Raw genomic sequence first — 18,523 nt, 5'->3', positions numbered from 1 at the left:
TGACAATTTATTATAATTTTCGGACAGAAAATTTGAAAAAATTGTACTATGAATATCTATGACTACCTAGATTCTCCTATTAACATTTCACTGTATTTGCTTTATTATATCACTGCCCATGTATTCATTTTTCTTTCCATTTATTATTCTGTCTTTTGTATATTTCAAAGTAAGTTGTACACAGTCAAGTACCTTCAGTCTGGAACACTTCAGCATTGATATTATTAAGTTCAATATTTATGGGTCTTTTTCTTTTAGGTAAAATTACATGCAATGAAAACACAGATCTTAAGTATGCCATTTAGTAAGTTTTGGGAAATGCATACACATGTAATTAAGAATCTTACTGAAATAAAATGGTCTTTGCTCTAGAAAGTTCTCTCATGCCTCATCCAAGTCAAGTCCTGCACTTACTCCCACCCAGTCACTCTTGGGATATTTTTTATTATAATTAACTTGTTCTAGAATGTCATATAGATGGAATCATTCAGAATGTCCTCTTTTTGGGTAAAAGCTTCTTTCACTTAGCTGTGAGATTCATCTCTGTTGTTACCAGTATTCATTTTTGTTGGCGAATAGTATCAATCCTATAGATATACCTCAGCTTATTTATCCATTCACCCATTGATGGATATCTGAATTCTGATCAGTTCAGAGCTATTAAAAAAGCTAGGGCGCCTGGGTGGCTCAGTGGTTTAAAGCCATTGCCTTCGGCTAAGGTTGTGATCTCAGGGTCCTGGGATGGAGCCCTGCGTCGGACACTCTGCTCAGCAGGGAGTCTGCTTCGTGGGCTCCCACCGCCTGCCTCTCTGCCTATTTGTGATCTCTGTCTGTCAAATAAATAAAATCATTAAAAAGAAAATAACAAAGCTACTATGAAAAAGCTTGTGTAAGTATTTTGTGAACATATACTTTCCTGGTTTGTAAATACCTAGGAATGGAGTTACTGGATCATAGGGTAGATACATGTTTAGTTTTTTTCTGAAATTGCCAGTTTTCCAAAGTATTTTTACCATTTTACACTCCCACCAAAAGGTATGAGTATTCTGGCCATCCACACCAACACCTGGTATTGTCAGCCTTTTAATTTTAACTGTTCTGGTGGATGTGTAGTAGTATTTCATTACTTTCATTTTTAATGTTTTTTTTTAAAGATTTTATTTATTTATTTGACAGATAGAGATCACAAGTAGGCAGAGAGGCAGGCAGAGAGAGAGAGGAGGAAGCAGGCTCCCTGCTGAGCAGGGAGCCCGATGCATGGCTCGATCCCAGCACTCTGGGATCATGACCTGAGCCGAAGGCAGGGGCTTTAACCCACTGAGCCACCCAGGCGCCCTTTTTAATGCTTTTTTTAAATGTGTACTTATCTCCCATCCTAGTACTAACCTGACCCAACCCTGCTTAGCTTCCCGGATCACAGACTGGGCGTGTTCAGGGTGGTATGGCCATAGACTAATGTGTACTTATCTAATGACTAATGATGTTGAGCACCTTGTTAATGTGCTCATTAATCACATCTATCTTCCTTTATGAAACGTCTGTTCAAGCCCTTTGCCCATTTTAAAATTTGAATATTTGTCATATTTTTAAGTTGAAAAAGATCTTTAAATATCCTGGATACCAGTCTTTTTGTCAGATATGTTTTATGACTATTTTCTTCTAGTTTGTGGCTAGCCCATTCATTTTTTATGATGTATTTAGTGTAGAACTTTTTCATTTTCATGAATTCCACTTTACTAGTAGTTTTATTGCTGTGTGTTATCTAAGAAACCTTTGTGTATCCTAGTGTCAGATTTCTAATGTATATTTATTACTTATAAATTGATGTATCCAATAAATTGACTTCAATCTTAAAATTTTTACCCAACGGTCAGAGCTTCTTATTTATGACTATAAGGTGGCTTAAAAGAAATCTAAATATCTTAACAAAAATTATAAAGACAGTTGTTTTATTTTTTTTAACATCACTGGATGTTTTCTGGTTTGTTGAGTGTTATATTTAGAGAGTGGGAAGGGATGGCAGAAGTGTATATTATTCTCAGGCAAGGGAGAAGAGGGTATAAATTTCTACGGGAAATACCACTAGTTATAACGCTCCTCTGTCTTCACTCCTCCCTCTTCTGTATACTGGCTGTTGCCCACCTTCTCCTTCCACTGTTTTCTCTGACCCAGGGGATCAGAGCTTCTATGTTTCCTGATCCCAACATGTTAGCAAGGGTGGCCATCTAGAATTGTTAATATAAGTGAAAATCTACCTAAATTTTAAAGCCATTAGAGATTTTGAATGGTGAATGAATTTGCATTATCTTCAAGAGATCAGATTATAACTAAAGCAGTAATCTGTATTAATAGACCTATTTTCACAGATACTCAGCTTAACCATTTTTTCTATTAGAGCAAAAACAGTGATTATTGGTAAAATACTTGAACCTTAAGTCTGACTGTTCTGCAGGCCTGTCAACATTTGTTTGAGGAGAAATATATCAGAAGACTGAGGGGATCTCCAGTAGCACTATGTATGAGTGATTTTGGATATTAAAGGTTTTCGTTTTCATGTCATTTTAAAAAGAGCTTTTATAGATTTTATTTCATTAGAGAAAAATACAGAGAAGGAAAACTGAAAACAAAAAACAGAACCAAGAATCTTTCCCACCCCAGAACCAGATGTTGTAGGTAGAACTGAGTGTACTTTGGGGCTCATAATACAAAGAATAAATGTGAAGAATTTTATAAGAACTGGGAAGCCCCAGTACAGATATGTAGTACTGAATTAGAGAATTCTGGTTGCCACAAGTCTCTTACTTAAGGAAGTTAATAAGAACTCCAATGTCTACAAGGTTTACCTGATCCTAGTTAGGAGACCTCTGGGTCCTCTAAAACAGAATGATGTTCTTCAGAGGATTATAGAATGAAGAATAATAGTTCACCCAGTTATTAGTGGGGATATTGTTCTTGTTTTACTTACTACAAAAGTGAATAACTGTGTCCCAGAAGCTACTTTTATTTTCGGCCCTGAAGGCTAAGAATAACACAGGGCCACTACCTCTAGAGTAGCCATTTGTGTGTGTGTGAGAGTGTGTATGTTGGCATGAGTTATGGGTTTGGTGGTGGTGGGGACAGTGGATATTTAGTTTTTTACAGAAAACTTAATAATTTTTTCCATTGGCTTTCCTTGAGATCTACCAAGGTTTTCTCCCCAGCCATTTTGTTTTAACCCAGGAGTCAAATTTTGCTTATATTCCGTGCTCAATGCCCATATCAAGCTGTTCACAATCACATGATCAGTGGCATTTGATCAGTGGCGAAAGCTCTAAGGAGACCGAAGAGATTTTTTTCCTTATACAATGGAAAGTTAACTTTGGGTTTGGAGAGGCCAACTTTTATTTCAGCCTAGTATTTCCAGCATCCCAATTATGTTTTGAACTCTGAGGTGGCAATACTGAAATGATTTGAAGGGTACGGGGTGGTTTGCTGATGGAGATCAGTGGCTTAATTTTTATACCCTTTTCTTCACTCTTATTTTTTTATTGTTACAGAAGAAGCTACTATGGAGGAAACTGGGCCAGTTTCAGCTTTTCAGGAATACTGTCCTGGCTAAAGGAATACCAGGTAACCTTTTTAGTTGATTTTTAATCTACTAGGTTGTATTTGGTATCACATAATAACCCTACATTGAATAAAACCCTAAGCTTCTGTAATATAGGATTGATGCCTCATTTTTATTTATTTTTTTAAGAAAAATTATGTAGTCATCTTTATAGTTAATGTTCTTCAAATGCTTTCAAAATATAGATACTGCTTTTTAAATATACTTAGATATGTTGGCTGAAGAGTACATCATATATACTTGATACCATTTTCTCATTACATTCCCAAATGTAAGGCAAGATTTTTTTTCTCCAAAATAGCCTTTCAGAAAAAAAGTTTCAGTCCTTCTAAAATCTCACATATTACTAGTTGCTCTTTCAGTAGTATATTTTGAGAAAAAACCCCAACTATTCAGGGGAAAATACATTACTTTGAAATGGTCTGAGTCATTGGTAGTTTGTGTATTTATAGAAGTCACCTGACAGAATCAGTAAAAACAAAAAGCAAGGAAAAATTTAATATGAATTTGGTAAGTTTTTGGATCTCCCTACTACAACTATTGGATATCATTGTAAGGAAGTTTTTTAGAGGACCTGTACAGCATAGTAATATGGGGAGTAGGTTATGTCATGGAGTTCACGGATTTTTATGACAGATTAAAAAAATTGTCCCAATTTTATGTGAATGGTACATGTGGATTGAAATGAATTTCCTATTGAGAGCATCATACATGAAATCAAAAATTGCTATATCTCAAGAGTTTAGACAGTTGGGAAAGGAGTATGATATATTCTAGAAAATTGTATTCAGTTAGCTCAAAATAATATAGCTAAGACTATTAAACACTTACCATGTGCCAAGCACCACTATAAGCATTGTAGTTGTACTAATTAATTGATGGAAGGTGACTTAAAAGGTTCTTCTAGTCATGACAAAGACATTTTATGTATGTGCCTTAAATATTCATGTATTTGTGTTGATCAGAAACCCTATTTTGAACCTTATTCTTAGGAAGTATGTGTAAGGTTTATCTTAGTGTATTTAGCACTTCCATGAGAAAATTTAGTCTAGATGCTCACAACAAAGACAACAAATATACCTTGGTTGTCTGAATGGAAAACTTCTGATGAGTAAAGGGAATTTTATAAAATAAATTTTGATAATAGGTTAAATCTATTAAAAATATTAATATTAAAATATTAAAATATTTAAAATATTGAATATTTTTGAAAAATATTTTTTAAGTTCTTCTACTCCAGCATCCTCTTTCACCATATCCTTTCCCCTTCACTCTTTGCTGATCCACAGTCTTGTCTTCAGGTTGGTAACCCCATGTCTACACATTCAGAGTTCTGTATTTCAGAACTCCTTTTCTACCTATGTTGGTATGTTTAACATAATCTAATAATTACACTTAGTAAGAAGAGATGTCTACCCTATTTTGCTACAGTTTAAAATGTTAAATTCAGGAGAAAAAGCCCTTTTTTAAGATTTATTTAAGAGAGAGAGAGTGTGCATGAGCTGGGGGAGGGGCAGAGGGAGAGAGAGTGGGGAAGAAGACTCCCTGCTGAGCACAGAGCTTAACTGGAGTTTCATCCCAGGACCCTGAGATAATGACCTGAGCTAAAACCAAGAGTCAGATGCTTAACTGACTAAGCCACCCAGGTGCCCTGAGAAAAAAAGCCTTTTAAAATAATTACTGTCCTACTTTATGAAATCTGTAAGTTTAGAAATTTGTTGAAGTGAATTTACTTAAAACAAAGAATATTGTAGTTATACTTCACTACTTTTTGTTTCACTACTAGTTTTTTGAAAACATATATTCAAAAAATTTTTTCTCTGAGAAATGTGTACCAAATACTTTAAAATTTTAAACAGATTAAAAATTGATCCTTGACATTTGGAAAAGGCATATCTTGACATTTCCAGAAATCCCCTGTATTCAAATACTGCTGTATATATAATTTATCTCCATAAAATGTAATTAGGAATTGTTAAAATTTTTGAAGGGCCACTTTCCACCCTTATAAGTTTACATATGTTATCATGCATTATTGTTTTTATTGTCTTTCTGAAAATAGAATATTTAGAGGTTGGTTATTATACAGTCCTCAGTTATAGTGGGCTGAATACTTTTCAAATATACTTTTACATATAATCAAAATTTGACATGGCTAGTGACTAACCTTCAAAGACCTAAAAGTAGAAGGAAGTAATTGTGAGCCTGCGTTTGGATAACAAAATGCAAAAACTTTATTAATAACAAGTAATATGTATACCAGACACACTTGATTTTCAGCAGAAAGAGGGTTAGTTGTCCTAGTTCTTAAATAATATCAAAACAGGCACATCCAGTGACTGCATCAAACTGTTAGATATCCTGCTAGAAAGGTGTAAACCAGAGCTAGCATTTGATAGGGTAGGATTTTGCACAAATTTCTTCTCTTTCCTTTGAAGATGGCACACTATGCTGGAGTCACTTCAGAATTTTGATGGCATCAAAGGCAAAGCATTAATTGAGAAAGGTATACATTTTCACAAAAAAGTAGAGGTTCACATTGTGCAATTTAATAAAAATTTCTCATCTGTGTTTTATTTAGGAAAACAGTGACATTGTGAATGAAAGCCCAGCATGGCAAGAGCAGATTCTTGAAAATGAAGAAGCCATTGCTCTTAGCAGGAAGGACAAAACCATTCAACATGTGGAAGTGTTTTGTTACGCCAGGTATGAAAAGTATTTATTTAGGATACACTGAGTTAATGTCTTCTTACTCACATCTATTCAGAAGAAGCCAATATATGACATTGGTTGCCAAAAGTCAATTGATAAGATGGTTTGCCTTTTTTAAAATGTAACTTTCAGTTTTCTCTGCTTAGATGATAATGGTGATAATAACATGCTACATTAATGACTTGATTCTTCACAACCATCCTGTGCTAGGATAGAGCGGATAGTACTCAGTTGCAGTTTTTATAGAATCTTCATTATAGAGATTAATTTGTTGAAAGTCAAGACCACATGTAGCCTAGATAGTGGTGGCGCCCAAGATCAAAACCCAGGATTATTTAATTCTACTCCAGTGTTCTTCTAACTCTTCTTAGATAATATTCAGTGTAGCAAAATGGAAAATTATAATTTTGAGATAAAAATAATTGCTCACAACCTTTGGGGATATATTTTCAAAAATCAGGAGAGAATATTGGGAAGTAATATTTTAAGTGTCTCTAAGTGAGAAAATTCATTTTTTAAAAAAGTTTTTATTTTCCAGTTAACATACACTTTTATATTAGTTTCAGGTATACCATATAGTGATTAGGCCATTCTCTACATAATTCAGCAGGTGTTCATCACAAGCACACTCCTTAATCCCTATGACCTATTTTACCCATTTCCCCACCCACCTGTCCTGTGGTAACAATCAGTTTGCTCTTTATAGTTAAGATTCTGTTTCTTGGCTTGCCTCTCTATTTTTTCACTTAGCTCATTTGTTTCTTGAATTCCACATAAGAGTGAAATCATATGGTATGTCTTTCTCTCACTGACTTAATCTGCTTAGTTAGCATTTTAACCTTTAGCTCCATCCATGTTATTGTAGATTGCAAGATTTCATTCTTTTTATAGCTGAATAATATTCCGTGTGTGTGTGTGTGTGTGTGTATCACATCTTCTTTAGTCATTCATCAGTTGATGGCCACTTGGGCTGCTTCCATATATCAACTGTTGTAAATAATGCTGCTCTAAACATAGGGGTACATGGCCCTTTAAATTACTGTTTTTGTATTCTTTGGGTAAACAACCTGTAGTGTGATTGCAGGATCCTAGGGTAGTTCTGTTTTTAACCTTTAGGGGCACTGCCATTCTGTTTTCCACCATGGCGGCACCAGTTTGCATTTCTGTCAACACGGCAACAGGGTTCCTTTTTCTCTATATCTTCACTAACACCTGTTGTTTCTTGTGTTGTTGATTTTAGTCATTCTGACAAATGTGAGGTGATACCTTATTGTAGTTTTGATTTGCATCTCCCTGATGGTAAGTGGTAATGACCATCTTCTGATGTGTTTTTTGGCCATGTGGATGTATTCTTTGGAACAATGTCTATTCATGTCTTCTACCCATTTTTTAATTGGATTATTTTTTGAGGGGGTGTTGAGTTTTATAATTTCTTTATGTACTTAGATTACTAACCCTTTATCATATATATATATATATCATTTGTAAATTTCTTTTCCCATTCTGTAGGTTGCCTTTTAAGTTTTGTTGATTGCTTCTTTCACTGTACAGAAACTTCATTTTGATGTAGTCCTGATAGTTTATTTTTCCTTTTGTTGCCTTGGCTCAGAGGACCTATCTAGAAAAAAGTTGTTATGGCAGATGTCAGAGAAGTTACTGCCTGTGGTCTCTTCTAGGATTTTTATAGTTTAGGTCTCACATTTAGGTCTTCAGTCCATTTTGAGTTTCTTTTTATGTATGGTATAAGAAAGTGGTCCAGTTTCATTCTTCTGCATGTTGCTGTCCAGTTTTCCCAACACCATTTGTTGAAGAGACTTTTTTCCACTGGCTGTTCTTTCCTGCTTTGCCGAGGATTAATTCACCATATAGTTATGGGTCCATTTCTTGGTTTTCTGTTCTGTCCTGTTGAACTGTGTGTCTGTTTTTGTGTCAGTATTATACTGTATTGCTCACTACAGCTTTATAATATAACTTGAGGACTGTAATTGTGATGCCTCTAGTGTTGCTTTTCTTTTTCAAGATTGCTTTTTGCTCTTCTGGGTCTTTTGTGAATACATGCAAATTTTAGGGTTGGTTCTAGTTCTGTGAAAAATGTTGTTGTTATTTTGATAAGAATTGCATGTACTGCATAGATTGCTTTAGGTAATATAGACATTTTAACAATATTTGTTCTTCCAGTCCATGAACATGGAATGTTTTTTCATTTCTTTGTGTCATCTTCAATTTCTTTCATCAATGTTTTACAGTTTTCAGAGTACAGATCTTTGGCCTCTTTGGTTAGGTTTATTCCTAGGTATTTTATCGTTTTTGGTGCTTTTGTAAATGGGATTGATTCCTGGTAGCTCTTTCTGCCATGTCATTGTTGTACAGAAATGCAACAGACTTCTATATATTGATTTTATATCCTGCGACTTTACTGAATTTGTGTATCAGTTCTAGCAATTTTTTAGTGCAGTTTTAGTGTTTTCTCTATGCCATCTTCAAATAGCGATACCTTGACTTCCTCCTTGCTGATTTGGATGCCTTTTATTTCTTTGTGTTGTCTGATTGCTATGGCTGGGATTTCCAGTACTGTATTGAACAACAGTGGTGAGAGTGGACATTCCTGTCTTATTTCCTGACTATAGAGGAAAAACTTTCTGTTTTTCTCCACTGGGGATGATATTAGGTATGAGTTTTTCAAATATGGCCTTTATTTTGTTGAGGTATGTTCCCTCAATCTCTACTTTCTTGAGAGTTTTTATCATGAATGGATGCTGTACTTGGTCAAATACTTTTTCTGCATCTATAGAAATGGTCATATGGTTTTATTTTCCTTTATTGATGTAAGAAAGAGAGTATCATTGTGTAATAGATCCTTGACATTCTTTTTTTTTAATTTTATTTTTTATAAACATATATTTTTATCCCCAGGGGTACAAGTCTGTGAATCGCCAGTTTTACACACTTCACAGCACTCACCATAGCACATACCCTCCTCAGTGTCCCTAACCCCACCCCCCCACCCAACCCCCCTCCGCCAATCAACCCTCAGTTTGTTTTGTGAGATTAAGAGTCACTTATGGTTTGTCTCCCTCCCAATCCCATCTTGTTTCATTTACTCTTCTCCTACGCCCTTAACCCCCCATGTTGCATCTCCTCTCCCTCATATAAGGGAGATCATATGAGAGTTGTCTTTCTCCGATTGACTTATTTCGCTAAGCATGATACCATCTAGTTCCATCCACGTCGTGGCAAATGGCAAGATTTCATTTCTTTTGATGGCTGCATAGTATTCCATTGTGTATATATACCACATCTTCTTTATCCATTCATCTGTTGATGGACATCTAGGTTCTTTCCATAGTTTGGCTAATGTAGACATTGCTGCTATAAACATTCGGGAGCATGTGCCCCTTCGGATCACTACATTTGTATCTTTAGGGTAAATACCCAGTAGTGCAATTGCTGGGTCATAGGGTAGTTCTACTTTCAACATTTTGAGGAACCTCCATGCTGTTTTCCAGAGTGGTTGCACCAGCTTGCATTCCCACCAACAGTGTAGGAGGGTCCCCCTTTCTCCGCATCCTGGCCAGCATCTGTCATTTCCTGACTTGTTAATTTTAGCCATTCTGACTGGTGTGAGGTGGTATCTCATTGTGGTTTTGATTTGTATTTCCCTGTTGCCGAGTGATATGGAGCAATTTTTCATGTGTCTGTTGGCCATCTGGATGTCTTCTTTGCAGAAATGTCTGTTCATGTCTTCTGCCCATTTCTTGATTGGATTATTTGTTCTTTGGGTGTTGAGTTTGCTAAGTTCTTTATAGATTTTGGACACTAGCCCTTTATCTGATATGTTGTTTGCAAATATCTTCTCCCATTCTGTCAGTTGTCTTTTGGTTTTGTTAACTATTTCCTTTGCTGTGCAAAAGCTTGATCTTGATGAAATCCCAATAGTTCATTTTTGCCCTTGCTTCCCTTGCCTTTGGTGACGTTCCTAGGAAGATGTTGCTGTGGCTGAGGTCGAAGAGGTTGCTGCCTGTGTTCTCCTCAAGGATCTTGATGGATTCCTTTCTCACATTGAGGTCCTTCATCCATTTTGAGTCTGTTTTCGTGTGTGGTGTAAGGAGATGATCCAATTTCATTTTTCTGCATGTGGCTGTTCAATTTTCCCAACACCATTTATTGAAGAGGCTGTCTTTTTTCCATTGGACATTCTTTCCTGCTTTGTCAAGATTAGTTGACCATAGAGTTGAGGGTCTATTTCTGGTCTCTCTATTCTGTTCCATTGATCTATATGTCTGTTTTTGTGCCAGTACCATGCTGTCTTGATGATGACAGCTTTGTAATAGAGCTTGAAGTCCGGAATTGTGATGCCACCAACTTTGGCTTTCTTTTTCAATATTCCTTTGGCTATTCGAGGTCTTTTCTGGTTCCATATAAATTTTAGGATTATTTGTTCCATTACTTTGAAAAAAAAAAAAGGATGGTACTTTGATAGGAATTGCATTAAATGTGTAGATTGCTTTAGGTAGCATAGACATTTTCACAATATTTATTCTTCCAATCCAAGAGCATGGAACATTTTTCCATTTCTTTGTGTCTTCGTCAATTTCTTTCATGAGTACTTTATAGTTTTCTGAGTATGGATTCTTAGCTTCTTTGGGGAGGTTTATTCCTAGGTATCTTATACATTTGGGTGCAGTTGTAAATGGGATTGACTCCTTAATTTCTCTTTCTTCTGTCTTGTCGTTAGTGTAGAGAAATGCAACTGATTTCTGTGCATTGATTTTATATCCTGACTCTTTACTGAATTCCTGTACAAGTTCTAGCAGTTTTGGAGTGGAGTCTTTTGGGTTTTCCACATATAGTATCATATCATCTGCAAAGAGTGATAGTTTGACTTCTTCTTTGCCGATTTGGATGCCTTTAATTTCCTTTTGTTGTCTGATTGCTGAGGCTAGGACTTCTAGTACTATGTTGAATAGCAGTGGTGATAATGGACATCCCTGCCGTGTTCCTGACCTTAGCGGAAAAGCTTTCAGCTTTTCTCCATTGAGAATGATATTTGCGGTCGGTTTTTCATAGATGGCTTTGATAATATTGAGGTATGTGCCCTCTATCCCTACACTTTGAAGAGTTTTGATCAGGAAGGGATGCTGTACTTTGTCAAATGCTTTTTCAGCATCTATGGAGAGTATTATATGGTTCTTGTTCTTTGTTTTATTAATGTGTTGTATCACATTGATTGATTTGCGGATGTTGAACCAACCTTGCAGCCCTAGAATAAATCCCACTTGGTCGTGGTGAATAATCCTTTTAATGTACTGCTGAATCCTATTGGCTAGTATTTTGGTGAGAATTTTTGCATCTGTGTTCATCAAGGATATTTGTAATTCTCTTTTTTGATGGGATCCTTGTCTGGTTTTGGGATCAAGGTGATGCTGGCCTCGTAAAATGAGTTTGGAAGTTTTCCTTCCATTTCTATTTTTTGGAACAGTTTCAGGAGAATAGGAATTAGTTCTTCTTTAAATGTTTGGTAGAATTCCCCCAGGAAGCCGTCTGGCCCTGGGCTTTTGTTTGTTTGGAGATTTTTGATGACTGTTTCAATCTCCTTACTAGTTATGGATCTGTTCAGGCTTTCTATTTCTTCCTGGTTTAGTTGTGGTAGTTTATATGTCTCTAGGAATGTATCCATTTCTTCCAGATTGTCAAATTTGTTGGCGTAGAGTTGCTCATAGTATGTTCTTATAATTGTCTGTATTTCTTTGGTGTTCGTTGTGATCTCTCCTCTTTCATTCATGATTTTATTTATTTGGGTCCTTTCTCTTTTCTTTTTAATAAGTCCGGCCAGGAGTTTATGAATCTTATTAATTCTTTCAAAGAACCAGCTCCTAGTTTCGTTGATTTGTTCTATTGTTTTTTGGGTTTCTATTTCATTGATTTCTGCTCTGATCTTTATGATTTCTCTTCTCCTGCTGGGTTTAGGGTTTCTTTCTTGTTCTTTCTCCAGCTCCTTTAGGTGTAGGGTTAGGTTGTGTGCTTGAGACCTTTCTTGTTTCTTGAGAAAGGCTTGTACCGCTATATATTTTCCTCTCAGGACTGCCTTTGTTGTGTTGCACAGATTTTGAACCGTTGTGTTTTCATTATCATTTGTTTCCATGAATTTTTTCAGTTCTTCTTTAGGTTTCCTGGTTGACCCATTCATTCTTTGGAAGGATGCTGTTTAGTCTCCATGTATTTGGGTTCTTTCCAAATTTCCTCTTGTGATTGAGTTCTAGCTTCAGAGCGTTGTGATCTGAAAATATGCAGGGAATCATCCCAATCTTTTGATACCGGTTGAGACCTGATTTAGGACCGAGAATGTGATCTATTCTGGAGAATGTTCCATGTGCACTAGAGAAGAATGTGTATTCTTTTGCTTTGGGATGAAATGTCATGAATATATCTGTGATGTCCATCTGGTCCAGTGTGTCATTTAAGGCCTTTATTTCCTTGTTGATCTTTTGCTTGGATGATCTGTCCATTTCAGTGAGGGGAGTGTTAAAGTCCCCTAGTATTATTGTATTATTGTTGATGTGTTTCTTTTTGTTATTAATTGGTTTATATAGTTGGCTGCTCCCACGTTAGGGGCATAGATATTTAAAATTGTTAGATCTTCTTGTTGGACAGATCCTTTGTGTATGATATAGTGTCCTTCCTCATCTCTTATTATAGTCTTTGGCTTAAAATCTAATTGATCTGATATAAGGATTGCCACTCCTGCTTTCTTCTGATGTCCATTAGCATGGTAAATTCTTTTCCACCCCCTCACTTTAAATCTGGAGGTGTCTTCAGGTTTAAGATGAGTTTCTTGTAGGCAACATATAGATGGGTTTTGTTTTTTTATCCATTCTGATACCCTGTGTCTTTTGATTGGGGCATTTAGCCCATTCACATTCAGGGTAAGTATTGAGAGATATGAATTTAGTGCCATTGTATTGCCTGTAAGGTGACTGTTATTGTATATTGTCTCTGTTCCTTTCTGATCTACTACTTTTAGGGTCTCTCTTTGCTTAGAGGACCCCTTTCAATATTTCCTGTAGAGCTGGTTTGGTGTTTGCAAATTCTTTCAGTTTTTGTTTGTCCTGGAAGCTTTTAATCTCTCCTTCTATTTTCAATGATAGCCTAGCTGGATATAGTATTCTTGGCTGCATGTTTTTCTCGTTTAGTGCTCTGAATATATCATGCCAGCCCTTTCTGGCCTGCCAGGTGTCTGTGGATAACTCTGCTGCCAATCTAATATTTTTACCGTTTTTACCATTGTATGTTACAGACTTCTTTTCCCGGGCTGCTTTCAGGATTTTCTCTTTGTCACTAAGACTTGTAAATTTTAGTATTAGGTGATGGGGTGTGGACCTATTCTTATTTATTTTGAGGGGGGTTCTCTGCACCTCCTGGATTTTGATGCTTGTTCCCTTTGCCATATAAGGGAAATTCTCTCCAATAATTCTCTCCAATATACCTTCCGCTCCCCTCTCTCTTTCTTCTTCTTCTGGAATCCCAATCATTCTAATGTTGTTTCATCTTATGGTGTCACTTATCTCATGAATTCTGCCCTCGTGGTCCAGTAGCTGTTTGTCCCTCTTTTGCTCACCTTTTTTATTCTCTGTCATTTGGTCTTCTATATCACTAATTCTTTCTTCTGCCTCATTTATCCTAGCATTGAGAGCCTCCATTTTTTATTGCACCTCATTAATAGCTATTTTGATTTCAACTTGGTTAGATTTTAGTTCTTTTATTTCTCCAGAAAGGGCTTTTATATCTCCCAAGAGGGATTCTCTAATATCTTTCATGCCTTTTTTGAGCCTGGCTAGAACCTTGACAATCGTCATTCTGAACTCTAATTCTGACATATTACCAATGTCTATGTTGATTAGGTCCCTAGCCTTTGGTACTGCCTCTTGTTCTTTTTTTTTGTGGTGAATTTTTCCTCCTTGTCATTTTGTCCAGATAAGAGTGTATGAAGGAGCAAGTAAAATACTAAAAGGGTGGCAAAGACGCCGGGAAAATATGCTTTAACCAAATCAGAAGAGATCCCCAATAATGAGGGGTAAGAAAGGGAATAAAAGAGTTTCAAAATAAAAAAAAAAAAAAAGAAACAATTAAAAAAAGAAAATGAATAAAGAAAGAATATAAAAAAGAAAAAAATATATATATATTAGATAAACTAGCTAAAAAACATTAAAAAAGAAAAGGGTAAATGTTAAAAAAAATTTTGGCAGCAGAAGAGAAAAAAAAAATTGAAAAAGAAAAAAAATTAAATTAACTGCAAGGCTAAAGAATCATGGGGAGAAAGCCATGAGTTCCGTGCTTTGCTTTCTCCTCTGGAATTCTGCTCCTCTCCTTGGTATTGAAACTGCACTCCTTGGTAGGTGAACTTGGTCCTGGCTGGATTTCTTGTTAATCTTCTGGGGGAGAGGCCTGTTGTAGTGATTCTCAAGTGTCTTTGCCCCAGGCGGAATTGCACCACCCTTACCAGGGGCTGGGTTGAGTATTCCCCTTGCTCGGGTTTACTTTTGGGAGCTTTTGTTCCCTGAGCACTTTCTGTAGAGTTCCGGAGGACGGGAATGAAGATGGCGGCCTCCCAGTCTCCGGCCCAGATTAGCCGAGAGCCCGGGGCCCCACTCCTCAGTGCGCCCTCAGAGAACAGCCCCCAATTACTCCCGTCACCCTGGCCTCCTGCCGTGCTCCGAGCTGACCGAGCCTGCGACCCGTTCAAGGTAACCCTGAGCTGTGAGCTCACTCCTCGGCTCTGTCTTTGTAGCCGGCTTCCCCGTTCTAATACCTGTAAGCTCTGCGACACTCAGACACCCCCGATCCTTCTGTGACCCTGTGGGACCTGAGGCCACGCTTGCCCCGCGTGGGCTTCATCCCGGTTAAGCCTCTGGAGCAACGTCCCTCAGCGGAACAGACTTTTTAAAGTCCTGATTTTGTGCTCCATTGCTCCACCGCTTGCTGGGAGCCGGCCCCTCCCCTCGCGGTCTATCTTCCCTTCACTTTGGATTCACTTCTCCGCCAGTCCTACCTTTCAGAAAGTGGCTGATTTTCTGTTTCTAGAATTGCTGTTCTTCTCTTCGATCTCCCGTTGGATTTGTAGGTGTTTGCAATCTTTAGATAAGCTTATCTAGCTGATCTCCTGCTACCTGAAGTAGTCTCAGCCTGCTACTTCTCCGCCATCTTGACTCCTCTCTGATCCTTGACATTCTTGTTGGCTACATCAAAAAATCTTTTGGATTTCCCTTTTGTAAATAATGAAAAATATGGTACACATTCCTGGCTTTTTGTTTTCGTTGCTTTTTTATATATGCATTACTGATGATGTTAATGTTACATTTTGTGGAGGTAGGGTATGAGTGTGTGTTTAGTTTTGTATAATTTTAATATACATGTTGGGTCATGTACCTGTCACCACTTAAAGAACTGAGCAGTTACATCACCCTAGGGATCTTTCCTGTTTCCATTTTATAACCATAGGTCATCTCCTTCCTACCATTTCCCCCGTTTTCTAACTCTTGGTAACCACTAGTCTCTTTCCTAGCTCTATTATTTGTCATTTTGAAAATGTTATGTGAATAAAACTGTACAGGATAACCTTTTGCCATTGGCTCTTGCACTCATTGCAGTTAACCTGCAGATTCATCCAGGTGGTTGCATGTGTTAGTAGTTTGTTCCTTGTTATTGCTGAATAGTATTCCATGGTATGAATATACCAAAGTTTACTTATTCACCTATTAAAGAACATGTGGGCTTTTTCCACTTTTGTCTGTTGCAAATAAAGCTGCTATGAATATTTGTTTATAGGATTCTCTGTGAACATATGTTTTCATTTGTCTAGGATAGATACCCAAGTGTGTAATTGATGGGTCATATGGTAATTATGTGTCTAGTTTTAAAAGAAACTGAATAACTGTTTTCCAGAGGACCTGTACCATTTTACATTTCCATCAGAATTTCATAATTCAGTTTCCCCACATACTCCTCAGCATCTGGTGTTTTTACTTTCTTCACCATTCTGATAGATGTGTAGTGATATCTTATTGCAGTTTTAATTTGCATTTTTCTTATGGTTGATTTTGAACATCTTTTCATGTGTTTGCCATTCTTACATCCTGTTTGTTGAAAATCTGTTCATATCTCTTGCTCATTTTTTAATTGGATTGGCTTTTTCCTGTGGATTTTTAAGAGTGCTTTATATGTTTTATATATGTGTCGTTTGTTAGGTAAATAGTTTGCAAATATTTCCGTCAAGTATGTAGCTTGTCTGGCATCCTCTTTAAGCAGGATGTTTTGCAGGTGAAATGTTTTAAATTTTGATGAGGTCCAATTTATCACTTTTTTCTTTGGTATAGATCCAGAATATTTTCTCCTATTTTTTCAAAAGAAATTTACAGTTTTATGTTTAAGCCCATGATCTTTAATTTTTGTACAAATTACAAAATATTTGTACAAATTTTTGTCAAAAATCAAATATTTGTCAAAAATCAGTTGGCTGTACTTGGATGGGTCTATTTGCTGATTTTATATTCTGTTCCATTAATGTGTATGTCTTTCCCAAACCAATACCACACTGTCTGGATTCCTACAGCTATATATTAGGACTTAAAGTCAGGTAGTATAATTCCTCCAAATTAATTCTTTTTTGTCAAGATTGTTTTAGCTTTTCTAGAGTTTGTGCCATTTCATATAATGTTTTAATAAGCTTTTCTATGTCTAGAAATGTTGCTGGAATTTTGATAGAAATTGCATTAATACTGTAACTCAACTTGGGGGGAATTGATACCTTTATTATTATTATTTTTTAAAGATTTTATTTATTTATTTGACAGAGAGAGATCACAAGTAGACAGAGAGGCAGGCAGAGAGAGAGAGAGAGAGGGAAGCAGGCTTCCTGCTGAGCAGAGAGCCCGACGCGGGACTCGATCCCAGGACCCTGAGATCATGACCTGAGCCGAAGGCAGCGGCTTAACCCACTGAGCCACCCAGGCGCCCGATACCTTTATTATTTTGAGTCTTCCAGTTCATTGACAGGGGTATGTCTCTCCATTTATGTAGATTGACTTCGATTACTTTCTACAGATTTGTGTAATTTTCAGCATCCCAATCCTGTGCATGTTTTGTTAATTGTATACCTAAGTAGTTGTTTGTCTTTGGGGCAATTATAGGTGGCATTCTTTTTAATGTTGACTTTCATACGTTCATTTTAGATATCAAGATATGCAGTTGGTTTTTATGCATTGAGTTGTATCCTGGCATCTTGCTGAACTCACTTATTAGTTCTTGGGATTTTTTTTTTTTATAGATTTCCTTAGGATTTTTACATAGACAGTCATGTCTTATACAAAGAGGAACAGTTTTATGTATTCCTCATTTGCTTTTTCAAAAGGTTCTGTTTCCTATTGAGAATCGTGTGTTTTCTGTCCGTAGCCACACACCACAAGTTAATGGTGTTTTCTACTTATCTTTAGCCTCACTTAATGAGCATTTTTTTCCCAGAAAGAAAGTTGTTATCACTTTCTGATGACTTTGTAATTATACCCTAATGATGGCCAATCATGTAGGGTTTCTCACTTCTAATTATCTTGTTTTTGTACACTACTCTATTAGCATGTGCCCATCAAATCCACAGTCTGATCACTGGTATCCATCAGTTTTTTCTCTATAGTTAAGACTCTCTTCATTGGTTTGTCTTTCTCTCTGTTTTTTTCTTTTCACTTGCCCATTTATTTTGTTTCTTAAATTCCACATATGAGTGAAATCATGTGGTATTTGTCTTTCTCTGACTGACTTATTTTGCCTAGCATTTTACTCACTGTTTCCATCCATGTTGTCGCAAATGGCAAGATTTCATTCTTTTTTTATGGCCAAATAATATTCCGTTGTATATCTATACCACATCTTGTTTATCCGTTCATCAGCCAACAGACACTTGGGCTACTTCCATAATTTGGCTATTGCAAATAATGCACATGTAAACATAGGGGTGCATGTGTCCTTTTGAATTAGTGTTTTTGTAGTTTTGGGTAAATACCCAGTAGGGTCTTTCTTGGTTTGTAATTCTATTTTTAATGTTTTGAGGAGTCTCCATACTGATATCCATAAGGGCTGCACCAGTTGCATTTCCGTAAACAGTGCAAGAGTGTTTCTTTTTCTGCACATCCTCACCAACACTTGTTTTTTGTGTTT

General features: G+C 36.5%; 1 protein-coding gene across 1 annotated transcript in view; it reads left to right on the top strand.

Annotated features, from left to right (window-relative positions):
• The window catches only part of LOC111139356 (CHM, Rab escort protein 1), a 164,327-nt gene that overhangs the window by 54,883 nt on the left and 90,921 nt on the right, over positions 1 to 18,523 (top strand). The window contains exons 3-4 of the mRNA XM_022491620.1: positions 3,537 to 3,609; positions 6,189 to 6,313. Coding sequence (XP_022347328.1) covers positions 3,537 to 3,609; positions 6,189 to 6,313 — 198 coding nt within the window. The remainder of the gene's footprint in view (positions 1 to 3,536; positions 3,610 to 6,188; positions 6,314 to 18,523) is intronic.

The sequence above is a fragment of the Enhydra lutris genome, unplaced genomic scaffold (genome assembly GCF_002288905.1).
Source record: "Enhydra lutris kenyoni isolate GAN:26980312 unplaced genomic scaffold, ASM228890v2 scaffoldscaffold102, whole genome shotgun sequence".
Classification (NCBI taxonomy): Eukaryota; Metazoa; Chordata; class Mammalia; order Carnivora; family Mustelidae; genus Enhydra; species Enhydra lutris.
This window is presented reverse-complemented; position numbering and strand designations above follow the sequence as displayed.